This window comes from Lepus europaeus, chromosome X, assembly GCF_033115175.1.
Source record: "Lepus europaeus isolate LE1 chromosome X, mLepTim1.pri, whole genome shotgun sequence".
Taxonomy (NCBI): Eukaryota; Metazoa; Chordata; class Mammalia; order Lagomorpha; family Leporidae; genus Lepus; species Lepus europaeus.
This window is the reverse complement of record NC_084850.1, coordinates 84116033-84135060: the sequence shown is the minus strand read 5'-3', so window position 1 is coordinate 84135060 and position 19028 is coordinate 84116033. Positions and strand designations below refer to the sequence as shown.

Genomic DNA, 19028 nt, shown 5'->3' with positions numbered 1-19028 from the left:
GCCAGCGCTGTGTGCGGAGCCGGCATCTCATATGAGAGCCAGTTCAAGTCCTGGCTGCAGCACTTCTGATTCAGCTCCCTGCTAAGGTGCCTGGGAAAGCCGCAGAAGATGGTCTAGGTGCTTGCACCCATGTAAGAGACCCAGATGAAGTTCAGTTCATGGCTTCTAGCTTTAGTCTGGTCCAGCCCTGGCCATTGCAGCCATTGGGGAGTGAACCAGCAGATGGAAGATCTCTCTTTCTCTCTACATTGGCTTTTCCCTCTCTGTAACTCTGCCTTTCAAACAAATAAATAAACCTTAAACATATAAGTGGTGTCTGTGGCATAGCTTAATTGAGTTTTTAATGACAGCAGAGTTTGGGATAAGGCTTGAATACAGCCTATTTCCGAGCCCCTTTTCTGGAAATCATGGTTTTAAGTGCATGTGGAGCTACAGTGTACATGGGGGAAATGTCAAAATTGTCATGATATCAGGTGCATGATGGGAGTGAGGTTCACGTACCTGATGAGAGGGGTTATGTTGACCATGGTAATTTCATTATTGTTGCAGGCACCTAGTCTGCAGTCATGTTGGATATTTCTAGATGGCACAACCCACAAACTGCATCTATATGGAAGGGGCTATGGTTTGGGAGGTACATGTGAGACTGCAGTGCCTGTACTGCAATCCTCCATTCCTCTCCATTATGCACATCCAATCTATATCTGATTCCACAGGTGTGCCCAGCTTAGAAAGAATGAATTGCTACACGACTGGAGCCTGGGAGTCAGTGGGTAAGTAGGAAACACCCAAAACTTTCAGGTCTGACGTGCTCCTCTTTGCACTTTCCTTCTTTCTCCCTCCTTCTGAATGTGTGCTGCCAAAGTTTATAGGCCAATCAAAGGCGATGTTTAATTCATGTACCTCTTACTGGATACTTGGCCCTGGAGATGTGGGCACAGGTGGGCATAGAGGCCTTGGCCTTCACATGAAACGTTCCTAAGCATCTACTTCCTCCTGTTGGAGTGCTCTACTCCAGAAACCGCAATGACTCCCCACTGTCCCTTTGGTCAAGTTATATCCTTTAGTAAGGCTCTAAATATGTCTTTCTGTCTGTAACCCAACTTCATTTAGTCATTTATTCAACAAATGTTTTCTGAGTGCCTACTACTATGTGCCAACTGCTAGGCTTGGCACTAAGCATATAGCAGTCAATGAGAATGACATGATTTGTGCCCTCATGGAGTTAACAGTGTAGTCGGGGAGACAATATATTATTACAAAGGAATATGAGTGCACTTCAAAAAAAGGTCATGGAAAATGGGACTAAAAAATAAACTTATTTGGATATAAAAGTTTTTGAAATCCATGATCCAGGATCTTTTAAAACTCTTGAAAATTTACATTAACAAAAAAACTATGCATGATTTCAAAAATATTTTTAAAAGATTTATTAATTTATTTGAAAGAGTTATAGAAAGAGACATTTTCACTCCTCAAATGACCACAGTGGCCAGGGCTGGGCCAGACCAAAACCAAGATCCAGGAGCTTTTTCTGGGTCTCCCACATGGGTGGCTGGGCCCAAGCACTTGGGCCATCTTTTGCTGCTTTCCCAGGCCATTAGCAGAAAGCTGGATCTGAAGAGGAGAAGCTGGGATGTGAACCAGTGCCCAAATAGGATGCTGGTGCTGCAGATGGAGGCTTAACCTAGTACACCACGGCACCCACCTCATACTTGTTTTTTTTTTAACTTTTTTTTTATTTATTTGAAAGGCAGAGGACCAGAGAAAGAATCTTCCTCTGCTGGTTCACTCCCCAAATAGGTGCAATAGCCTGGGATGGACTAGGCTGAAGTCAGAAGCACAGAACTCCACCCTGGTCTCCCAAATGGGTGGCAGGATCCCAAGTAGCTGGGACTGGAACCCATTGTGCCACAATGCTGGCCTCTAAATTTATCTTTTAATTCCTTTTTTCCATAGTCTTTTGGAGCCTCCTTTGTATTATTACAATTAAACAAGGATGATCGTGTTACCCTTCAGGATGCTGTGCCCAAGATGCTTTGCTGGAGGGTTACAGAGAGCACAGGGCAGGACCGTTTACCTTAGCTGTTTTCTTGCACAGTGTGCTTGACTGGAGTCTGGCACTGCCAGGATACAAGTGTCTCTCCACAGATCAGCACTAGGCCTCTTCTGCTCCTCTCCCCGAGACTCTCTACATCCAGGCTTGCCTCTTGAACCCAAGGCCTTGAACCCTTGCCTTTCCTGCTGGGAAGAGACTGGAGATAAGAAGGAAAGTGAAAACTTAACATTTCCTCGCCTTCTTCCATCATATGTGGTACATACAGCCTCGCTCTTATCCTGGGAAGGGAGGTGGGGCTCTGCTCTGAGGTGGCTCCATTGCAAGTCCTTGATGTTTCCTTGATGAAAACCAGGGCTGTCTCATTGAAGAGGTTGGAGTGAGCTGCCTAGGCTGGGGCGGGAGGGGGGGGGGGGCGGTGCTGGAGGGGAAGGGCGTGGGGCCAAAGCTGATTTGCTTGGAGTTGAGCTTGCTATTGTAGAGCTCTGAAAGGTTCATCCACTTCAGGAATCAGGGGAGTGAGGGTAGCTCAGCTACCAGGCCCAGCTCAGGCCTGCTGCGCTCAGGCAATGAAACTCTACCCACACAGTCTCCTTAAATCTGCTAGTACCTCGTTTCTTCTCCTCTGAGCAGAGATCAGTTTAAACAGCTCATAGGTCAAGGCAAAGTATCTCTGGAGTGTCCAGCCAAGTTCTTACTTCCTGCCAGTCACTCTCTTGGCTCAGGTCTGAGTTCACCAGATACAGAATTTCAGCTTCTCCTTCTGCAACTGGACTTTACAGCCAGAAGGGGATTGTCATTTGCTCATTTTTTTTTAAAAAAAAATCTTAATCAGAACCCAATTTTTTAGTATCCATGTTCTAGTTTATTAAACACAGAGCAATGATTTGCTGAGAAGTAATCTGATTATAGTACTCTTTATTTTCATTGGAAAATGATATCTATTTATACTTATTCAGTACTGTGTGATATTTTGATAGGCCGGTATGTATAAATTGTGAACTCATTAACATTTCCATCACCCCACATACTTATCATTTGTTGTGTGTTGTGAACATTTAAAACCTACCCTTATAGCAATTTTGAAATATGCCAGTTATAGAGCTTCTTGAACTGCTTATGAGACAACTGATCCTCTGAAGGAATGAAACAGACCACACTCAGAATCCTTAGTGCAGACACAAAATGTCTTACTAATAGACTATAAAGGATTATAAGATGTGAACATCTGTAGGAGGAAAGATTAGGAGAGAATTAAAAGAACTGGAGGCACACTGGAGTCAAAGCAGTGGAATAGAGGAGAATCGGGTGGGAGCTTGGTGTGTTGAAAGTAAGTGGCCTGAACCGACACTCTCCAAGCGCACAAGGACATATACCCTTGGTATTCTAAGGACAACAATGTCCCCATCTTTTCTACCGGGTAGACTGGAGAAAAATCAGGATGTCACCACAGGGTCTCCAGCTCTGAAAGCACATCCTGGCTCCTGTACCCCTTCTCTGTGAGCATGCCAAGAGCCCACTATAGCCAGGGGTAGAACCCATCCCAGCTGACAGGACCAGAAAGAGGCCGGTTCTCTTTTTACCTAAAATATGGAGCTGTGTCCCTCTATTCTAACTGAAAATATTATTCCAGAAAATTTAGTGTGCTTATATTCATTCATTGCAGCAGTCCAGGCATCGGACTGCCCAGAGACACTGCCCTCCTGAGCAATCGAGTAAGATATTTAGCTGTTTCTCCCTTATTTCCAAGCTCCTGGGAGATAGAAGGTTGTATTTACAGCCTAGTCGAACCTGTGCATGGGGAAAGAAAGCTGGATGAATGAAGTCAGATGATTGGGTCGTCTTCGCTGGTCATTTGCTGGTATGGGTACCGGTGCACTTGAAATTTTACTATTTACGAAGACAAAGTTTAAGTTTAAAAAAAAATCAGAAAACAACTTGAACCACCAAGACCGGGACCTGAATTCCGTAGGAGGACGCGAGCACACCTCCTGTACCTAACATTACCCTCCGAACACACACACACACACACACACGCAGACATTCCTTCTTTGATGCTCCAGCTCGCTCTTTTTTACTCCTACTTCCCTTTCCCTCCTCTCCCGGATCAAGCGTTAATCTGCGAATCTCTGACCGCAAAAGAAAAAAAAAAAAAAAAAAGGTGGGTGGGGGGATCCCGAAGTAGCAGAGCGAGGGAGGAGGAGAGAGGCGGGGAGGAGGAGGAGGAGCCCGGCAAGCCAGAGTCAGAGGGACTGGTGGCTCCGGCGAGTGTACAGCCCCGGGGGGAGCCGCCGCTCTAGGCTGGGAACCCGTCAGCCCGCCCACCGGCCCGGCGTCTTTGGCGCCCGCCCGCTCGCCGGCTCACGCCCAGGGGCCTGCTACACCCGGAGCTTGGGGCCGCCCCTCAGGGGCGCTCTGGCCAGGGGCGCCGCTCCGGGCACGCGGGTCGTGCGGCCAGGCTGCTTCCCCGCGCCGGCGTCCGCGCCCGGGATGCCGTTCTACAGGCGCACGGTGGTGCCCCAACGCCTGTGCCCGCGCAACCCGCCGCAGCCGCTGGCGGAACTGCGCGACGTGAGCCACCTGGCCGCGCTCAGCCTGCTCAGGCAGCTCGCCGACCTCTGTGGCCACTCGCTGGCTCTGCTCGAGGACCTCGAGGGGCACCTGCTGGCCCTGGGGTGCCGCACCGACAGCTTGTACCGGCGGACCGTGCGTCTCCGTCGCCGCCTTCCCTGCCGCCTGCTTGGCCCGGAGGACGACGAAGAAGAGCTAGGTAAACCGTGCCCGGGCGGTTCACGGCCGCGCGTCGACCCCACCTCTGGGGGCGCCAGCAGTAGCCCAGCTCTGCGCCCACCCCCTCCCCGCCTCTCTCCGCCCCTCTTTTTCCCTCCCCTCCACTCCCTGAGTAAGGGGATCCCGTTTCCCTGAACCCCCTCCCCCCGCTCAACCGCTGGAACTTCCTGCTCCTGGACTTGGTCCCTTCGTCCTGAGTGGCCCTGTATCCTCAAAGCTCCTGGCCCTGGGGAGGAGAGGCCTCCTCCTGCAGGTTTGGGGGAGGAAGAGGGACCCTCTGAGTCCTGGAGGGTTTCGGCGCCGCCCGAGACCCTAGGCGTCCCCTTAACAGCGGCGTCGGAAACCAAAAGGCCGCGCCACTAGTGTCTTTGCTCGGGTCTAGGACCTCTACCACTTTGGAAAGCGCGCCTGAGCCGACCGCCACCTCCGCATGCGTCCACGGGAGCTGGGTGGCGGTGCCTACTGGCTTTAAACCTGTGCAGCTTCGCGCTGGACCGTGATCGCGGCGCACACTCGGAGGAGGCTGAGTGCCCTCCCTCCTGCTTCTCCAGACTCCTTCGGGGCCCTGCTCTGGGGAAAGGACAGGAGCGGGGGAGGGGAGACTGCTCTGGGTTCGCTGACCCCCTACCGCTAGGGTTCGGCTGCACAGAGTTGCTGGAGTGAACCATTTAAAGGAACTGTCACGAATTTCCTGGCGTGCATTCACTTAGGGAATCAGCCATGCTGGAGAAACGACAGGTCCCACTGGTGCCCTCGCTGAGTAGGCAGGACCTGTGGGAGGGTAGGTGGGCAAGGCAAGCCCTTGTTGTTCACTTCGTTAGATCCCAACACTTTGAATGGGGGATTCTTTTCGTGGAAATGCAATGTGTCCTTACAGTGTGGGACTTTAGTTGAAAGCAAGTGTGTTGGAAGTGCTGAAGGCAGCTGGGATATGCCAAGTGCCAGGGCCAATAGACACCTCCAGAAAGTTCGGGAAGAGGGCGAGCAGTGTGGCTGGAAAGTCTCAGATGGAGGCATGAGATGGCTACTGGCTGACTTTTGTGTGCAAACCTCCAGCTATCTTGGGAGAGAATTGCCTGGGTCAGCTCCTGTCCATTGCAGATCGCAGTCCATCTCCACAGCTTTCAGAAGGACAGGAGTCAGAGGTCCTGGCACCACTCTTTATAAAAGGTTCTGACCTCTGGGGTAGATGGTAGAGGTCACTGGTGAGGAAAAATGAACTGAGCTCTGTGGCAAAAGGTGGAAGACCCAGATGAGAGCCAGATGGAATGGAGGCATGGGTTAGAAGCCTCAGCAAGGCAGGGGACCTAGAAAGCTGGAACCCTAGGTCTGTTTAGTTCTCAGTTAACAAAGGGATAAGAAGGTCACTGGTTTTGGTTGTTGTTATTTTTGTTTTTGCTGGAGTCCATCTGATTACCAGGATTAGTCTAAAAGAAATGTGATAAGTCAGCTTAGGGTGTAGTTTTGAAAATCCCCACACAGCTTGCGGAGAACCACCTACTGAGTTCAGCAGGGTAAGTTAAGGACAGGCAGGAGGCTCTGCTTTCCCACTGGTACCTTTCTGTCCATGGAATCAGCAAGCCCTTTCCATGGGAGGGAAGGCATAGCCTCACCAAGTCATCTTGGGACCTAACCCTTTCTAGTGATCTGCTGGGCTAGATGAGTTGGCTTTATACAACGGATACATTTTAAAGGATGGGAACAATTCTCATAAAAAAAAAAAAACCACAATTCTTTATTTGAGAGACAAAGAGAGGTTGCTCCTCGGAAATCTTCAGTGGCAGGGCCAGGCCAGGGGCCAAAGCTGGAGACAGGAACTCACTCCAGGTCTCCCATGTGGGTGACGGGAACCTAATTACCTGAGCGATTAGCATTATCTCCCAGGGTCTGCATTAGAGGAAGCTGGAGTCAGGTTGTGAACCTGGGTACTCTATAAGAGACAAGGGCATCTTAACCACTACATTAAAGACCCACCCCAGGAAGGGAGCAGTTTTTAAGATAAATTGCCATTGGTTTGGCTTCTTGTAAATTTGCAAGAGCCTGAAAAGTAGCCATCTCTCGTCTTTGGTGTAATGACTTGCCTTTGAAGATGGACCTGTTGCTCAGCTCAGAGGCACCCAGAGGACTGCTGCATAAACAGAACAAAGCCTTGTTCTGTAAGTTGGTGAACATGTTTGATTTTCCACTTTCTGGTCTAATGTCATGCCTTATCCTGGACTCCCCTTGAGTTTCCCAAAGCACACTTTTCTCTTTAGGAGCTGTGATTGCAAAGCACTTAAATTAGACCTTCTCAGCAATGGTCAAGCCTAAGTGCCAAATGCAAAGAGAATTGGGAAGCTTAATCAGCGCACCATCTGGCCACCTGCTTGTTGCTCAGGCATGAACTTCAACAAGGTGTTTGGCAAGCTGAATATTAGATTTTGACCATAAACAAACAAACAGACATTGGCAGGCTTTTCCCTTTTTTCCCTTTTTCTTCCCTGTAGCTCCCTCCTCCCTCCCCGGCACTCACACTCCCTTACTGACCATTTGCTGAAAGGCAGCACTCCTGGTCAGCTTTGATCCTCTGTATCCTCCACATAGCTCAACTTCCCCCAAATCCTTTCTCCGCCTATTTCTTTTGACCACAGGTGCAGGAGAAACCTGGGAAAGAGGGAGGAAAGTTTAGAAGCAAAGTAGCTAGAGTGAGTGACAACTGACAGGCTACCAACTTGTAGCCTCCCCACAGGGACAGCTTGACTGCCACCAATGGACTGAATAGTGGCAAGTCAGACTAGCCCAAAGCCTGCAGACTTGGCAGGGAGGGCCTTGGGAAGCAGCAATGGGAAGACAGGGAGAGGAGAGGAGAGAAAAAGAGGAGGAGGAAGTGGATGCTAAAGGAGTTCAGGGTGCTTCTCCACACAATCACAGGTCATGTCTCCACCATCTTCAAGGTTATAGAGGTGGGAATGGGCTGGTCTGGTTGCTTGGCAACATCCCTCCACACATACACACACACTGAAGACTGTTCCTTGGTAACTTGAACCCCTTTGAGACTGTCCTAGAAGCTCTTGTAAGTGGTGTACCGTGGGGGATGGGGTTGGAAAAAAGTGTGCGCACGCTATAGGACTGCACCAGGCCCTTCTGGTTGTGAATCTGTAGCAGTTGCAATACCCCATGCATGCTCCTGCCTTATAAGTTGAGTTTTTCCTCACATCTGGCTTTGAATGTGACCTGTTTTATTGCCTCTGGGCCTGTACTCTGTGCTTGTCATCTCAAGAATGGTACCGTGAAAGCCAGTGGGAAATAGCACCATGCCTGCTGCCATCTGCTGAATCAATCCCAGCTTTCCAACTCGTCCCTTGTAGATCTATTTAATGTTTGTAGGTGCTTGGATGATAATTACAAAAGCAATCAAGCCATCACCCTAAGGCTGTAATATTTCCTTTGTGAACCAAGGAAGTCACTGATGCAATGGATAACTCTAGGTGTGTTTAATAACACTGTGGAACTATCATGTTACGCTGGTCAATGAACTTGCTGTGGCAAAGAAGCTCTGTTGCTTCTTGCAGTTATTTTGGCTTGAAAACAGCCAGTTGGGTCCGTGGTGAAAACTGTCTTCATCTTTATGTAAAACTCCTGCCTCTTTATTTTCCAATTTTGTGGTAGCCCTGACTCCAAATCAGAAAAGACAGCTGGTTTATTTATGTTTAAGTCATAATTCTAGTGCAAAGCGAGACTGTTGTAAATTTATACACAGGAGAAAAAATGAAAACTGCACCTCTAGATGGCAGCTGGTTTGCCCTCAGATGAGGTGTTACAGACACTGAATCTGACCCGTCTTGTTCATGAGGTAGGGAGATAGCTTCTTGAGGTGGGTGGAGTTGGGGTGAGTGGAGAACTTCGGGAACTTGGAACAGACACTGCTGGAGATCACTTTTTCTGTCTTACCTGTCATCTCCAGGGTCCCTCTGAACAGTGAGTTGACAGAGTGGGGAGGGGGAACAAACCTGTTTTATTTTTTCCCCTTGCTTACAATTTCTTTTTTAAATACCATGAAATTCTTGGTCTGTTTTATGGTATTTCCATGTGTCAAAAACATCTTCCCTGGAAATTTGGATACCAAAATGTCCGCTAGAATTTCCTCCACTTTAGGAACAAGAAATTTAATCTTCTCCCTTTTTTAGACACTGGAACAACTAAAGTGATAAAAGCATCAGGATGTCAGAATAGGAGATTTATAGGAGAACATTCAAATTATGGTTCCTGGGCTCAATTTTGACTTTGATTAAATTGATTAGGTTTTAGGAGATGAGTGCTGTATTTGTATCAGCTGTTTCTATACCTCTGTGGTTTGAGTGGAGTCCATTTAACACTGGAGTAGCACCAAAATTCAGTCATTAAACACCTGACAACCAAGACCCAGAAAGGTGTCCCAAAGTCCCAAAGCACTCAGCTCGATCAAGACCTTCATTGCCCCAAGTACAAGAAAGATTTTAGTGCGTCCTTATATGAAAATCCAAATAAAAGTGATAGAAAATCTTCATATGAAAACTTACTTGTTTCAGATGACTCAAAGTTCACATATATGTTGAAATTAAAATCACTTCTTACTAGATTCTTTTTCTCTTTCACTGTCTTTTATACTCCTGTTATTGGTGGCCTAAACATGCATTTAATCTCCTGTTTGGGAGTGTGGCACTAGTCAGGTCACACAGCAGGTCAATGGCAGAAGCCTTGGCCTAGGAGTCAGATATACTAGTCAGCTTTTCATTACTACAATGAAATACCTAAACTAAGCTACTGATGGAGGAACGAGGTTTATTTTGGCTCGTGGTTTTGGTTGTTCACAGTTCAAGATAACGCAGCTCCATTAGTTTGGCATCTGATCGGGGTGCAAGTGGTGGAGTGCAGGTGCAGGAAGGATCACATGACAAGCCAGGAAGCAGAGAGAGCCACCAGGCTTGACTCTCAAGCTTTCATAACAAATCCTCTTGGAAGAACTATCTTCCAAGGGCATGCCCCCAATGACCTAAGGACCTTCCACCAGGCCTACCTCCAAAATATCATAATTTGATCATGCTTCCATCCTTTTAGTTCATCAACCTATGACTTTGGGGATTAAAGGTTCACATGAGTTTAGGGAGCCATAGTATCAGCCTTCCTGACATCCAAGCCAGCATTCTGCCCTGTGCAGTGATTTTAAGTTCAAAGTCAGTCATTTGTTGATCGTCACTGCCCTGGCTTTTACTGTAGCTGATCCAGGCTGAGGAATGACTCCAGCCACCGTAGGTAAACTGATGGATGTTTTAAAGAACTGGCCCTCCTCTGGATTCTGTATTTGCAGCTGGGGGTAAGCTGCAACTAGACAGGAGGAAGAAAGATCAGCATTGCATGGTATAGAGAATAGGCGTGAGGCAACAGGCTTCCTCGTGACAACAAACCATAGTTTCCTTTGAAAATATTTGTGTGGAGGCATTGGCACTGTGACTCAGCTTGTTAAGCCACAGCTTGTGACACCAACATCCCAATTTGGAGTGCCAGGTCCAGTCTCAGATACTCTGCTTCTGATCCAGCTCTCTGCTAATGCATCTGGGAGGGCAGTAGAAAATGGAGTTCCATTTTCCTGGCATTGGCCTGGCCCAGCCCTGGCTGTTGAGGCCATTTGGGAATGAACCAGCAGATGGAAGCTCTCTCTCTCTCTCTCTGTCTCTCTCTGTCTCTGTCTCTGTGTGTGTGTGTGTGTCTATCCCTCCATCTCTTCACTCTGCCTGTCAAATAAATGAATAAATAAAATATTTTTTAAAAAGATTTAAGTGGAAAATTTCTCTGGAAAGTGATCTGCAGGGGGCAGTCATTGTGGTGCAGTGAATTAAGCCGCCTATTGGGATACTCCATCATATACTGGAGTGCTTAGAATCGACTCCCACCTCTGCTTCCAGTCCAGCTCCCTATTAATGTGCCTGGGAAGTGGCAGATGATGGCTGAAGAACCTAGGCCTCTGCCATCCACGTAGGAGAATTGATGGAGTTCCTGGCTTTGGCCTGGGGTGGCTCTGACTATTGTGGGTACTTGGGGAGTGAAACAGAGGGTGGAGGGATGATTCTCTTTCTCCCTCTCTTTCTCTCTCTCTCTTTCTCTCTCTCCCTCTCTCTGTGTGTGTGTGTGTGTGTGTGTTTCTCCCTCTCTATTGTTCTGCCTTTCAAATAAATAATCTTTATTTATTTGAAGGGCAGAGTTATAGAGAGGCGGGGGGGAGGGGATCTTTCATCCATTGATTCACTCCCCAGATGGCCACAGTGGCCGGAGCTGGGCCAAATGGAAGCCAGGAGCCAGGAGCTTCTTCCAGGTCTCTCACGCAGGCAAAGGGGCCCAAGCACTTGGGCCATATTCCACTGCTTTCCCAGGCCATAGCAGAGAGCTGGATCGGAAGTGGGGCAGCCAGGACTTGAACCAGCACCCATAAGGTATGTCGGCACTGCAGGCGGCAGCTTTACCCACTACACCACAGAACCGGCCCCTAAAAAAATCTTTGAGGGGGAAGGCATGGCTAGTCGGTGACCCTAACAGTCTCCTCTAAAGTTCTCCTTTCAATTGGGATGGTTCACTCCTGATTGTCCTGTTGCCTTTCTATCTACTCTTCTCCCTTGTAGTTTTCAAACTAATTGTAGACAGTACTCCCCATACACCCATATCCTGACTGTTTTCTGTTATAGTAGAGCCTTGTTGGCATTTCAAAAGACACTTTTATTAAAATCTTAGGGGAATTAGAAAATTATTACCCAAACTGCATTTAGCATAAAAGTTACGGATTTCTTATCCTTCAATGCTTAAGTAGCTTAACAATCTCAGTGGCTTTTTTGCTGTGCACTTTCTTGAGGCCACAAATCACCTTTTCCTCACATTATGATTTTGTGTCTTGAAGAGTAGGCACAACTTTGGGCCCTGCCCTATCCCTTGGGGGTGGGTGCTAGAAACACAGAAGTAAATAAAACTCCATCTGTACCCTGAAGGGCTCCCAGTCTGCAGGGGTGGATGCCATCCATGCATGTCCCACCACATCACACATGATGCCTTGGGCATCTGTAGGTGGAAGAGAGCAGATAACCAGAACCACACAATGGCAGAATGCTAGTGTGAAATGTTTTTACATGAATTTGTAGGTATTTTTCAAGAAAGGATTTGTTTATTTGAAAAGTGGAAAAACGGCAGGAGTGATATCTTTTATCCACAGGTTCACTCTCCAAATAGCCACAAGGCTGGGCCAGGCAGAGGCTGGGAGCCAGGAACTCTACCATGGTCTCCTGGATGAGTGGCAGGGACATAAGCACTTGGGCCATCCCCCACTAACTTTCAAGGCACATTAGCAGGGAGCTGGATGAGAAGTGGAGCAGCTGGGACTTGAACCAGTACTATGATAGGGGATGCCAGCATCGAAAATGTCAGCTTAACCTACTGTGCCACAATGCCAGCCCTGAACTTGTGGTTTTAATCATGATAACCTCATCTACTCACACAAGAAGGGTAGTACTTATTCAATAGATTGGAAATGCCTGATGGGTCTGCAAACTCTTGGGCTTCTTGCGATAATTCCATCATCCTGTAGAGCCTTGTACCCTCAGTCAGGAACCACTGGCTCAGCCTTACTGACTCAAGCTAGCAGCTCTTTCCCACTCTGTAGAATTCCATGATTTCACACAGAACACGACTTCCTTGAAGTTTTGATGGCAATATTTTAATAGAAAAGGCTGCTTTAATAATACTACAAATAGGAGGTCTGTTGGAAGAGTGTTTGTACACGTAGCTGGCAGCAAGGACTCTGAAAGAGGCAGTGGGTTTGGTGGTGCAGCACACCAGTAGGTATCAGTCAGTCAGTGTGGGAGGGCTGAGCAAGCAGGCACCTCTCCCTCCTTCCCGCCTTCCTTTCCTCCCTCCCTTCCTCTCCCTCTTTCCAAAATGCAAGCTCCTCAATAAATGTAAGCTCCTTGAGGTTGGCATCTTTATCCATTTCTGCTGTTGTATCTCCAGCTCCTAAAACAGTGCTTGGCCCTTAATAGACGCTTAGTAAATGCCAGTTAAATTGAATTCCTTCCTTCCTTCTCTCTAGTCATCACACATTTATTGAGCCTTAACCCTGGGCCTGACCCTCTGCTTGTTTCTGGGAATATGGAGGGGACAGAGAATGCAGGCCCACACTCCAGTTGAGACAGTAGTGAATCCTGGTGCAGTGGAGACGAGCCTGTATCTCAGGAGAAGGCAGAGGAGGTGCACCTGACTTAGCACAGAGGCTGAAAGAAGCTTCCAGGAGGATGTGATGTCTGATTTATGAAGAATGATCTGGAGCCGGCCAGTTGGAGAAGGCGGGGGAGAGAATTCCTGGCTCAGGAAGTAGTCTGTGCAAGGCCCTAGATATATGAGTGAGCTAGTGTGGGGGAGGAAGCAACTGCGAGTGATTCAAGAGGAGAGGGCACGCAGTACCTCCTGACTCAGAACAAGCACCGCAGCGAAGGGGTGGGGAGTAGTGGTCCTCTCACATCCTATTTGTGAGCCAAATAGTTGAAGACTGGAGAGTCTTAGGGAGGTAAAAGTGCATGGTTAAAATGAACTTGGAATGTTAACTGTGGATTTCACATTCAAAGTTTTATTATCCTCAGATAGTGAGACCTGGGCAACCTCAGTCCCTCTCTGCTTTACAGACGGAGATCCTGGGACCTCCTAGGAAGGCCAGAACAGAAGCTCCAAACCAGAGTGAGAAAGAGGGAGAAAGAAAACAAAAGCCTATCTTCCCCTGTGCCCCTGGTTGCATGTATCCAGTTGTACTCCAGAAATAAATATGTTATTCATATCCCTGCTTGTCTGTGAGTGGGTATACTTGAGGTGTTCTTTAAAAAGTATTTGTAGAATGGAATTAAAATTTTTTTGTTTCAGAGAGAGAGAGAGAGAGAGAGAGAGAGAGAGAGAGAGAACAAGAACCCATCTGCTGGTTCACTCCCCAAAAGTTCACAAAGTCCCAGTTGAAATCATGAACCAAGAACTCAATTCAGGTCTGTCATGTGGGTGGCAAGAACCCAATTGCTTGGACCATCATTCCTGCCTCCAAGGATGCACATTACTAGGGAGCTGAAATCAGGAGCCAGAGCTGGAACTCCAGCTCAGGCACTCTGATGTGGGATGTGAGTGTACCAACTGGGGTCTTAATAGCGAGATCAGAGGCCTGTTCAGATGTTTGAAGTTTGACTGTATCTTTCGTTATTATTATTCTTTCTAAATATCATAGATTCTTCAGGTGATCTGTAATTCATCCAGGAGAAAAATCAAAAAGCTATATTTTCTTTGGAAACAACTCAAAGAAGAGATGAGATTTTTTTTTTAGATTTATTTATTTATTTGAAAGTCAGAGGTCAGAGTTACACAGAGAGAGGAGAGGCGGGGGGTGGGGGGGTCTTCCATCTGACAGCTCACTCCCCAGTTGACTGCAACGGCCGGAGCTGCACCGATCCAAAGCCAGGAGGCAGGAGCTTCCTTTGGGTCTCCCACGTAGGTGCAGGGGCCCAAGGACTTGGGCCATCTTCTACTGTTTTCCCAGGCCACAGCAGAGAGCTGGGTTGGAAGAGGAGCAGCCAGGACTAGAACCACCGCCCCTATGGGATGCCAGCGCTTCAGATCAGGGCGTTAACCTGCTGTGCCACAGCGCTGGCCCCAGAAGAGATAAGTTTTTAAAATGGATCAGCTCTTTTTATTTCAACTGGAATTCTCTGCTTCCAAGAACAGTGTAATTGCCTGCCTGACAACTTATAGTCTAATCCTTTGTATCTGCAAAATTCTAAACTCAGATTATACTTTCTCCAACCCCTGACTAGAGGCCCTGAGGTGACTGAGGTCTCCTTACAGTAACATCTTCAAGGGTTCTTTTTCTCTTTAGATGAGGCAGTGTCTCAGAATTGTTAGCAGTGTACTGGCCTTGTTGTTATTTACTGTGTGTGTCTTTTGAGCCAGCAGTTCTATATCCAGTACCTTATGCTAAAGAAATAATCAGATATTGTAGGGGAGAAATGTACAAGGATCCTCACCGTGTTTTTTGGGTGTTTGTTATTACCTGGACAAATGAAAACAGTAATAGGGGACTAGTTATACAAATTTTGCTTAGTCTATGTGATAGAATAGTACACAGTTATGAAAAACCATGCTGCAATCAAATATATGAGGATACACAAAACTAAATGCTAAGTGAAAAACCAGAGTATAAAGTTGCACGTATAATGTTGTCCCCCCAAAAGCATACACACAGAAACACACGTGAAAAAGAAACCAGAGGAGTGTATGCCAAAATGTTAACAATGGTTATCCCAGAGTGGGTGAAGTAATTATGGGAATGGGATTTTTTTCCCCCTCATACTTCTCTGAGTTTTTCAAACTTCCCCAAATGATCATATGTTACTTTTAATAAATGGGACAAACAGTGGTGACATGTTACGGAAAAGAATCTCAGGATTTGGATTCAGCAGCTGCAGGTTCAAATCCCACTTGCCCAGCACTTCCTAGCTGCCTCCTGTGTCTTAGCCACAGTTCCTCATCTGTACCATGCGGTTAACACTGCCCAGTTCAGAGGGCTGTTGTCAGGATCCAAAATAATGGGTGTGAAATGCCTAGCACATATGTCACAATCACACACACCACCACTAAATACTAACTAAGCGGATGAAGTTCCCTGAAGCTCTTGGAATCCCTGGATGGAACTACGGTCCAGATGAAGTTATAATAAGAATGTTTTCCAGACAGCTCTGAATTGCAGCCATTCTTCCCTTTCCCAGAACATGGAGAGAATGCTTGTGTGCCCAAGGAGGAGCTGCATCTAGCTGTTGAGGCTGTCAGCTCAGCTCTCCCCACCCAAGGATTTTCCTGAATTGACTCCTCCCTTCATTCTGCCCCACTGACATCTGTTCACTGCCTAGCCAACCATCAGGGGAAACATTCTTGGGAACCGAAGCTGGGGCACCACTGAGAGTCCTGGCAGCTACGAGATGTTTATTGTCACAGAGAATATGTGGTCCTGGTTGACCACGGAATTTGCCAGGCTGGGATATCAAGGAGGGGTTTTAATGAAACAGCAGAGCACGGGTATGAACCAACCGGCCAGGCAGTGTGCCCTGCCTTCAGGTAGAGCTCTTGCCCAAGTGTCTTGCAGATTCTCTGTCTTCTTCCCCTCCTGATTCTGACTGGGCTCTCCAGATTTATAGGACCATACTAATTTAAGGGTAAAGAAACCTCTAAGGATGTTTTGCTGCTGTATTGAGCAGCTCGCTGGAGGGTCCAACGGGCCTAACTCTTAGCAGTGTGGATATGGAGCAGGTAAACCCTAAACTTGCAGCCAGGCAGCCTCAAGGTCATGGGCACACTTTGGCAGAGTCTATCCAATGCCCAGACCACCAGCCAATTTAGTTATCGCTCTGGGTAGAATCCTTCACACTGCTTGTCTGATTGCATTTTTTATTTTTTAATTTAGGCCTAAAATTATATAGATCCTGTTGCAAATCCAAATCATCTAGAGAACTTTTAAAAATTACTGCCACTATGACCTCACCCCATACCAATAAAACCAGAATTTCTGGGGACTAAGGCCCAGGAACTAGTATTTTTAAAGATTCCCATATAGCCCATGAAGAGCCCCTGTTATATTATAGACAGTTAAAACCAGAAGAGGCCAGTCCAGGGTTTCCCAACTAGTTTTCTCACATGATCATTTACAAATTATAATATACCTGAAGACAATGAATATGAGCTATGCTAATACAAGCTTAGACTAAAGCAAGTGACAAAAATGGGATTGTGGATATATGCATTGAAAGAAATCATAATACCAAGTTTTATAGTATACTTTTTAAGAGGCAAAAAAGAAATTAGAAAAATAAAACCACTTCATTTTATTAATAAAAAGAGTATATGTTAAGGTAGATTAAAACATATTTTATGTTATGTATTTTTTAAAGATTTATTTATTTACTTGAAGGAGTTACTCAGAGAGAGGAGAGGCAGAGAGGGAGAGAGGGAGAGAGCGAGACAGAGAGACACAGAGAGAGAGGTTTTCCATCCACTGGTTCATTCCCCAATTGGCCGCAATGGTTGGAGCCACCCACATCCAAAAGCCGCAGCCAGGAGCTTCTTCCGGGTCTCCCATGTGGTTGCAGGGGTCCAAGGATTTGAGCCATCTTCTACTGCTTTCCCAGGCCATAGCAGAGAGCTGCATCGGAAGTGGAGCAGCCAGAACTCGAACCGGCGCCCATATGGGATGCCCACACTGCAGGCGGCGTCTTTACCCGCTACACCACAGTGCCAGCCCCTATGTTATATATATTTTTTGCTGTAACATTTCATAAAAAAATCAACAACATTTTAAACAAAAACAACGTATTTGGGTTTTTATGTCATAGCCATTTAACCTCACACATGGTGTTACCGAGTTGGATCCTTTCATCAGATCAACCTTAATTTACTTTTCTTTGCAAAAGAATGTAAAGATTCCCTATGGACAGATTTGTTGCAGGCAAGAGGGAAAAACTTCCAATGCGTAATATTTAGTGTTTCAAATTAGGCTAAGCCAGACATCTCAAACACAAGTTGAAATGGATGCCTCTGAATCAGCGTGTAGATGAGACTGAGACTGTGTGTTCCTATGTCCTCTGTTGCAGATAGATAAATGCATACATATTTGTGCATACTAGTGAGTGACTATATAAACACATTGATTATTTTTATAGTCATGTATACTTCAACAAATGTAGTTTAGAAGAAATGGTGCTGATTTGTTTTTCCCCCTCATTATTCCCATAGAAGTAGCTTGAGAACGTGGCCCAGGCCAGTAGGCACCTGGAGAAAGGTAGAAAGTCCAAATGCATCTCCAGGGTCAGTGGTTGCGTGTTTGAACTTCCAGGTATGCGGAGGTACTGAGGCTTCCACTTAGGTGACCCTGTCAGCAGATCCCTGGGAAATACTTGAACAAAGGGAACAAGAGTAAGGACTATAGGGAACACTTTTAGCATCTGCTCTGCCTGCTGTGGTCAGACAGGAGAGATGCTAAATATAATTAATCCCTATAGTTTGCCTCCCAAGTGATACTGAATAGCAAGAACAATCAGGAAGAGGCTGTGGCATCTTCAGGGGGTTTTCTCTAAGAAGGCTGAGATGTGTGTTATCAGGAAGATGTCTACTCAGAATGATGGAAATTAAAGAAAGGATAAGTACTGAAAAGTGGGAAACGGTCCAGCTCCAAGGAAACTTAGCTATTTAGAGAACTCATTTTTAAGGATTTTTAAGGATTCTAGATAGCAAAATTCTCACTGTATTCCAATTTCCAGCCTGTATTATTTGTTGGGATAACAGATTCCATAAGTTTACTTACTCTCATTGTGAAATAGCCCAATGAAACATTTTTACATAATTCTGAGCTACTGAAAACAGTAGCGTTAAGAAACAATGTCATTGACATGCACAAAGGCTTTACCAGTTGTGCCTGTAGCTCCCAGACTACCAGATGCTGTGGGGAGTAGGGTGCTTTTAGATGCCAGCAGGAACTGGTAGCATGTGTGCAAATAGCTGTCCTCTCCAGGTAGAAGGATGGCAAGAAGGGAAGGCAAGGAAAAGCCACGGTGTTTGGTGGAAACTTTAGACAAAGGCACATCCTCTGGGCATAGCTGTTAGAAAAGATCACCTCTCTGAGCATAACTGTTAAAACATGGTGTATCTTCTGAGTGGGCCAATTTTTGAAAGTCACCTTCTCTGAGTGTGATATCTAAAGTAGTCACTTTCTCCATGTGCATTCAGACAGGCACTGGGTTTGGCCAATCTGTGTCCCCAACTTGACACTCCTTTAGCTTCTCTGATTCTGTTGTGTCCCTCTTGTGTTTTGCTCCACTTCTGCGACCCTTGGTTCCTCCAAGAATACCGTTGTAGGAATGTAGCTTGCATGACAGTATGACTTGGCCTACACAACCGGGCTCCCCCAGGCACCAGGTATATGAGGGTGCTTCAAAAAGTTTGTGGAAAATGGAATTAAAGGGTATTCGTTTTACTACAACACTTTGGAAATCCATGCGAAGTTTTTTTTTTCATAATACACATTTTCCATGGACTTTTTGAAGATCGCTCAGGCAAAAATAGGTCAGAGACAGACTGTTCTTGAGGCACTGACAGAACCACCCCCTGGTCA

General features: G+C 46.6%; 1 protein-coding gene across 2 annotated transcripts in view; it reads left to right on the top strand.

The window, feature by feature from the left end:
* Positions 1–4546: 4546 nt before the first annotated feature.
* Positions 4547–19028, top strand: part of NHSL2 (NHS like 2) — a 313196-nt gene continuing 298714 nt past the window's right edge. For both annotated transcript variants that reach the window (XM_062184217.1, XM_062184218.1), the window contains exon 1: positions 4547–4826. In XM_062184217.1, the coding sequence (XP_062040201.1) occupies positions 4547–4826 (280 nt within the window). The remainder of the gene's footprint in view (positions 4827–19028) is intronic.